The 7,672-nt window shown below is 36.3% G+C and overlaps 1 protein-coding gene across 1 annotated transcript; it reads right to left on the reverse strand.

Moving 5' to 3' along the window:
* Positions 1 to 5,133: 5,133 nt before the first annotated feature.
* LOC123245068 (T-complex protein 1 subunit alpha-like) lies at positions 5,134 to 6,960 on the reverse strand. Its single transcript, XM_044673797.1, is given in 3 exon segments — positions 5,134 to 5,446; positions 5,448 to 6,687; positions 6,690 to 6,960. Coding segments are annotated over 3 exon segments (1,659 nt in total). The 3' UTR covers positions 5,134 to 5,298.
* Between the last annotated feature and the right edge of the window lie 712 nt (positions 6,961 to 7,672).

Genomic DNA, 7,672 nt, shown 5'->3' on the forward strand with positions numbered 1-7,672 from the left:
TTTTTCTCATTCTATAAAGTAATCCTTTGGTAGTTTAGTATTGTATTAAATGAATAAAGTTAAGTAGTATTACAATTTTTAGTTATATTGGCTCATCCTAAACATGAACAATATATCCCAAAAGTCTGTCTTTTTTTTTCTATAAACCATGTTTTGTAGGGGTTTTTTTTCTTTCACTTTAAAAAAGAAATTTGGATGTACTCTGTTGGTGGACCTGTTACTTGATCCAACCATTCTGGAAAGTAATTTTGAATTATGTCCACATAATTACTAAATCTGTGCATCCAGTTTGACCCAACTATATAACTGTTAGGCCTTTTCCCCAAAGAGATCAAAGAAAAAGGAAAAAGACCTCTGTGTGCAAAAATATTTATAGCAACTCTTTTGATAGTAACCACAAACTGGACACTAAGAAGGTGCCTATGTATTGGGGAATAGTTGTATATGAATATAATGAAAAATTACTGTACCAACAGCAAATGCCAAATGTTTTAGAGGAAATTGTAAAGATTTCTTTGAACACAGAATAAAGTGAATAGAACTAGGAAAATAATTTATACAATGACCATACTACAGAGAAAAATATCTTTGAAAGACTGTAGAACTCTGATTTAATGTAGCGATAAACCATGAGTCCAAAGGACTAGAGATTAATCTCATCCACATCCTACCAGAGTGGTAATGGGCTTAAAATGAAGAATGAAATTGAGATATCTAACATTTTTGGATAAGAACAATGGGGGGGTTTGTTTTGTTGGACTATCAATATTTATTATGAAAATTTTTTTCTATTTTTCAATTAGGAGGTTGAATTTATTACAAAGGAGAGATAATAAATGCTTGTAGAAAAAAAGAAAGAAAGAAAAAAGAGAAAGTCTTAAAAGAGAGAACAGAGAGACAATGAGTGAATCAGACAGAGATGAGAGGAACAGAGAAAAGCATTAGAATCAGAGAATAGATTTGGTTCTTTAGAAGGAAGCTTATTAAGAAACAAGAACAGCAAAAAAAATCTTTGGGATTATTTTTAACAGGAGTTTGACAATCTTTTCATTATAATAAGGCAAGCTCAGTTTATAATTATTCTAGGTAAAAATTTTATTGTCTTTTAAAAAACAACACAAAACTATTAAATATATATATTTTATGCTTCTGAAATATAATAAATGTTAGATTAAAAAAAGACAAGTGAAAGGTACTAGAGGGAATAATTGATAAAAATTAGTTTTGGGGAAGCATAAGGTTCTATCTGGCTCATGCTATCAAGAAAGTTGAGAATTGTCAGTATATGGATAGTTGCCAGTTTTTTCCTTTACTTTCTTAGGTCTGACTTTGTAAGATTTCCTTTTTTCTCTAATGGATTTTCTCCATTTCCTTTTGTAGAGGTTGGATCCGTAAAAGTGAAGGATATTATCCAGAAATTGGCTGAGACTCCAGGATTTATTGAGCCTCCTGGTAGGAATTTTTTTTAAAGGAAAATTAATCTTTTCCATTCTTGTTTTTGTGCACCTGCTGTTACCTTAAAAAAAAGTATGCATCTAACCTTTACCTATTATTGCACCAATATCCTATCATCTCCATTTTAATTCTTTTCAAAAATGAGAGAATGCTTTTAAATGGGAAAACAGGGATACTAGACCCCTTGCTAGATTTTCTTTCCCTTTTGATAACAGAGCTTTGTGTATTTATTTATTTATGTAATAAATATGATAGGAGATGATATAAACATTAAAGTATTACATAAATGTGATTTTTAAAAATCCATGCACTAGCACAGAGGATGGAGGTGTAGATTCAGGAGTGCCTCAGACACTTCCAATAGCTGTGTGGCCCTGGGCAAGTTACTTACACCCATTTACCTAGCCCTTTGCTATAAGGTAAGGGTTTTTAAAAGAAGACATCTAGTAAATCTTGTGAATGCTGCTGGATGAAAGACATATCCAAGTGTTATATGGGTGCTATTAAGAGATATGGGCAAGCTAGGTGGCACAGTGGCTAGAGTGCCAGGCTTGGAGTTAGGAAGACCTGAATTCACATCCCTTTTCAGACACTGACTAGCTGAGTGGCTCTGGGCAAATCACTTAACCCTGTTTGTCTCTGTTCCCTCATGTATAAAATCAGCTGGAGAAGGAAATGGCAAAATACCCCAGGATCTTTGCCAGGAAAACCCCAAAATGGAGTCACCAAGAGTTGGACGTGATGGAAACAACCGAATGACAAAAATCCAGAGATATATAAAGCATGATCCTTGCCCTAAATAAATTTATAATTTAGTTGAGGACACAAGACATAAAACTAGAAACATGAAATTAAAAAAAATTAACTACAAGTTAACACAGGAAAATCATACACAAACAACACCAGCATTTAACAAAATTTTCAGGGAATGATATAATCAGTGTAAATGAATTAAGAGATCAGTATATAAATGAGTGGTCTGGGAGGCTTCCTGGTTTGTTCAGTCATTTTTCAGTTGTGTCTTATTCGTTCTGACTCTTTTTAGAATTTTCTTGGCACAGATATTGGAGAGGATTGCCATTCCTTCTCCAGCTCATTTTACAGAAGAGAAATGGAGACAAACAAGGTCCAGTAGCTTGTCCAGAGTCACATAGCTGAGGTCAGATTTGAACTCAGGAAGATAAGTCTTCCAGTGTTCTGTCCACTATGTCACTTTGCTGCTTGTAAAAGAAAAGTAAGATTTTTTTTTACACACAACAATCCAGTATTGAGCCCCCAGTGGCTTGGAACTTCAGTGGCAACTGGTAGCTCAGATTTGTCTTTAGTCAAGCAAATGATGGTATTTTGCTGTTGGTGACTCCTCTTCAGTTGCAAGCCAATTCTTGATCTGGAGACTGTGGGAGCAGAGCCAGTTCTGGGATCCTCCTTCCTGTTCTTTCTTGGAATATGTTGGCTTTTCTGGGCATTGGAAATAGAAGGCTAATACTCTGAGAGAGGGGGCTTATCTAATGTGGTTCAGTTTATGTAGGTGGCACAGTGTATAGAGTATGGATCCTAGAGTCAGGAAGAGTCACCTTCGTGAGTTCAAATATTATTATTGGCTGAGTCTGATGGATTGCTTCTGAACTACAGGAAGAATAAAGCCAGTCAGCTGTTCCCACTAAATCTAGCATCAATTTGTTGAATCCCTGGGATGGGGTGGGGGAACCAGGCTGCTTCAGGAGAGGTGAATTGACACAAGTTGGAAATGGAGCATGGCAAAGCTTTGGTGCTGATCCACAGTGCGATTGGGCCACAAGGGACTGTTGCATTTCCACCCAGAGCAGGATAGGGAGACCTCGATTCAAAAAATAAAACAAACTGAAGGAATTGGACTAAGTAACTTTTAAAAACTCAAGCTCTAAATTCTAGGATCTGTCTTCTGAGAAGCAAGAAACACAGAGTGTCCCACTTAAGAGAATGGATAAAGTCCGCAGGTTGAGTTTTTATATGCTTCTCAAGAATCTTCAATTAACATTTTGTCTTTTTCTCCACTTATACATATAGTTGATGTTTGGGATGTTCTCGACAAATTGGGTGATGAGAAAGTCAATATTGATGATGTATGCAATACCTTGGATGACTTGGGAATTAAGGTAGCTAAAGAAAACCTTCAGGAAATCCTGCAGTCGATTCAACCTGATGGTAAGTATTTGAGCCCCATCAGGTTATGTCTCTCCATCTGTGTACTGATGTGAATGTGTGTATATTTATGTATAGGTGTGAATATTTGTACACATGTTCTTTTCAGTGAAAAAGTTCAAAATTAGTCATTCCTACAATTTAGAGAATTGGAAAGGAGGGAGGTGAGATTAGAACAATTGTAATAAGTGACTTACCTTTTAGAATTTCCTAAAAACAGAGTGGGGAAAGGAACCGCAGCAATTTAGGAAAACAGGCAAAACTGCAGTAATTGGAAATTCGATTTAGTTTTTATCAAACACCTACTGCTTGTTGAGTGCTGCTCTTAGGTGCTGGAGAGAACAAAGACAAAAATGGAGATAGCTCCTGCCTTTGAGGAGCTTATATTCTTCTGGAGTTCTATCAGCTTCACAGAAGTAACCTCCCTTTGTTTTTTTTTTTAAGTGTTAGTAACTATTTTTATTATTTTTTTTATTCCTAATCACATATAGAAACAGTTGTTAACATTTATTTCTAACATTTATTTCCGATATTATGGTACCAAATTCTCTCCCTTTCCTACCTCCTTCCTGATAAGTAATCTGGTGTATAAACTCCCTAAACCTTGATGAGAGAGCACAGTATGAGAGGACCTACCATATCCATATTTCAGAGTACTGGCATCTGAATTGAATTATCCTACAGCATTCTCTTCTCTTATGTTTAAATCTTCCTCTCTGTGGTTAGCCCCCATTCATTCATCTTCCTTTCTTCAAGATCCTTTCATATACCCAGGGCTCTTCTGTTTCATCCTTGTGCCAGTGGATGAAAAATTGCTGCCATTTAAAGCCCTCTTCTGCCCTTCAGTTGACTGTAAACTGGATAACTTGAAGTCACTTATCATCTAGAAGTCACTTTAATGCTATTAAACTTCGTCAAATGGACATCCTAAGGCTGAGAAAAATTTTCTGAATCCAGATGTTTTGGTATTTCTCCCTTGAGCTTGGAGATGCTCTTAGAGATCTTGGAGAGAATTATTAATTTCACCTCTTCCATTTTCTTTCAATCTCATTTGAATTCAGTTAAATTCAATTTTTTGTTAAGCCTCTAATTTCTACAGTACACTGTACTAGCTGCTATGCATACAAAGACCAAAATGAAATAATCTCTGCTCTCAGGGAGGTTAACATTTCATTGAATACTTCTATGTATACAGCTGACTAAAGTTGATGTGTCCATTGAAATACTATATCAATATCCACTATTGTGTTTTCTGTTGTTGTTTTTTTTTTTTTTGGAAGTAATCTCAAAGTCAAATTAAGTATCAGATATTTAAAGATTTTCCTCAGAGGGCATTGAATCATCAGGAAGATTCCAGAGTTTATGTGTTCTCTTAAGAGTAATGAGAAAAGGAATGTCTTCTGTACCAATTGCCAAAATACCTGGCACATAGTAGGTGTTAATAAATTATTGTTGATTGATAACTATGTGCTGATACCATCTTAAAAGTGGAGATTCTTTTTTTTTTTGCAGAAGAAAGATGTTTTTATTTTCTTTCATCTCCCTTATAAAAACTCAAGTCAACGTGACAGGTTGCTCTATTTTTTACGTCCATACACAAAGTATAAAGACCAACTGGTACAGAATTAAACTAACAGTAACATTATTATAAATAAAATCTGATCAGTCTTCAATAGCTCCAGAGTGTACTGCATCTTCATAACTTCCTCCTCTTTTATCATCCTTATTTTCTGGATGTAACTTAATGAGGTCATCAATTCGAAGAATGGTGATTGCAGCTTCTGTTGCAAATTTCAAACTCTTAACTTTACATGGTAGGTTCAAACACACCAGTCTGCCTGTTATCTCGAGGTTTGCCATTGACTAAGTCAAGACCAATCCATTTTAGGTTCTTGCGTTCTGGGTTAACCTGAGCCTCATTATGAAAAGCTCCTAACTTGGCCACCAAATCTGTAGAGTCTTGGGCAGCATTAACTGCCAATGTGTTGGGAATAATGAGAAGAGATCTGGCAAATTCTGCAATAGCAAGTTGTTCCCGTGACCCCATGCTGGTTGCATAGTTCTCCAGATAAATGGAAAGGGCTGCTTCTATAGCACCACCACCTGGCACTACAGACTTTGATTCCAGGACCCTCTTCACCACACAGAGAGCATCATGTAAAGAACGCTCCATCTCATCACACATGAAGTCATTTGCTCCACGTAAAATAATTGAGGCAGATGTCCGAGCTTTAGTGTTTTTGATTAAAATTAGCTCATCATCACAAATCCTCTCTTGTACTACTTCTTCTGCTTGTCCCAACATTGAAGCTTCAAAACTTTCTTCACCTTCCAGATTAGCCAGCGTTGATAAAATGGTTGCTCCAGATGCTTTAGCAATTCGCTTAAGGTCCCTTTTTAAAACTCTTCGAACTGCAATAGTCATAGATTCAACAAAGTACTTTAGACACATGTCATCAATTCCACCAGTGGTTAGAATAACATTGGCACCAGTAGCCAGTATCTTTTGAATTCTTTCCTTGGTAATATCTGATTCTCTCTTTCTGATTTGATCCAGTTTTTCTGGGTCTGTAATAACCACTTGCACACCAAGCTTCATTTTTGTTTTCTGTAGGCTAAAGTCCAGGCAAGCAATTTTTGCATTAACTATTCTTTTGGGCATGCCCTGTGATGCCACCACACAATTCAGTGCATAACCATTTATAAGCATACTCTCCTTCTGACTTCGCCCATGGGCCTTCAAAACATTAATAGAATTAACCGGATACCGAGGCTGACCTTTCACATCTGTATATTTAACTGCAAGTACTGCATCTACCACCATATTGGCAAAGAAGTCCCCATCAATTCCAATGATCTTAGAAGACATGGATGTTTTTGCAGCATTGATGAGACAATCTTTTCCAAGTTCATCTGTGTTAATGATCAGGTTTTCATTGATATAGCGTACTGCTTCCTTGCAGGCTAGTCGATAGCCACCAATAATTGATGTGGGGTGAATTTTCTGCTTGACTAATTCATCTGCATTTTTCAGAAGTTCTGCTGCAATAATGTGGTCCCATCTCCAACTTCTTTGTCTTGAAGATCAGCTAACTCACAGAGCACTTTAGCTGCAGGGTGTTCTACCTCCAGCAACTTCAGAATGGTTGCCCCATCATTAGTAATAGTCACATCACCAATATCGTCCACCAACATTTTATCCAAGCCGACTGGACCAAGAGAACTTTTTACAATATTGGCAATGGAAGCTGCAGCCATAACGTTCTGGGAGCGGATAGACTCCCCGGTGGTCCGTTCTCAGAACATGGATAAGGGCCCCTCCATCTTCTCTGCCGGCCACACAAGACAGAGAGGAGCCGAATACAGAGCAGCGTGGCGAAAAGAGAGCAGGAAAGGAATGAAAAGTGGAGATTCTTAACTGAGATTTTATAACCTCCAAGGAATCTATGAACAGATTACAAGGTGGGGAGAGGAATGAACTTGAATAGGAAAAATTGCATCTTAACTTTTCAACTTATCAGTTAGCTGTTAGCTGATCAGAGTTCATAAACCTTTCAGAGGTTTTTTTTCAATATTGTTGATTATAAATTATAAATTGTTCTTCTAGTTCTGCTTATTTCATTCTTCATCAGTTCCCATAAGAGCTTCTGTGTCTCTCTGAAATATATTTCCTCATTTCCTATGACTCAATAGTATTCCATTATATTCACCATAATTTGTTCAGCCCTTCCTCACTACTAGGTCTTCTCCATTCTCAAAATTTCCTTTGAGATTCTTGAACCCTTTGTGCTTCTTCATATGAACTTCATTATTATTTTTCTCATTTTATTTGGTATTTTATATTCTATTTGGTAGTTTGATATTTTATTAAGCAAATAAATTTGGTTAATATTACAAATTTTTAGTTCTGTTGGCTCATCCTACATATGAGCAATTAAAAATTTTCCCCATTGTGTAGGTCTATCTATCTATCTATCTATCTATCTTTTTTTAAACCCTTACCTTCTGTCTTAGAATTGATAGTAATTATTGGTTC

Source organism: Gracilinanus agilis, chromosome 4 (genome assembly GCF_016433145.1).
Source record: "Gracilinanus agilis isolate LMUSP501 chromosome 4, AgileGrace, whole genome shotgun sequence".
NCBI classification, from domain to species: Eukaryota; Metazoa; Chordata; class Mammalia; order Didelphimorphia; family Didelphidae; genus Gracilinanus; species Gracilinanus agilis.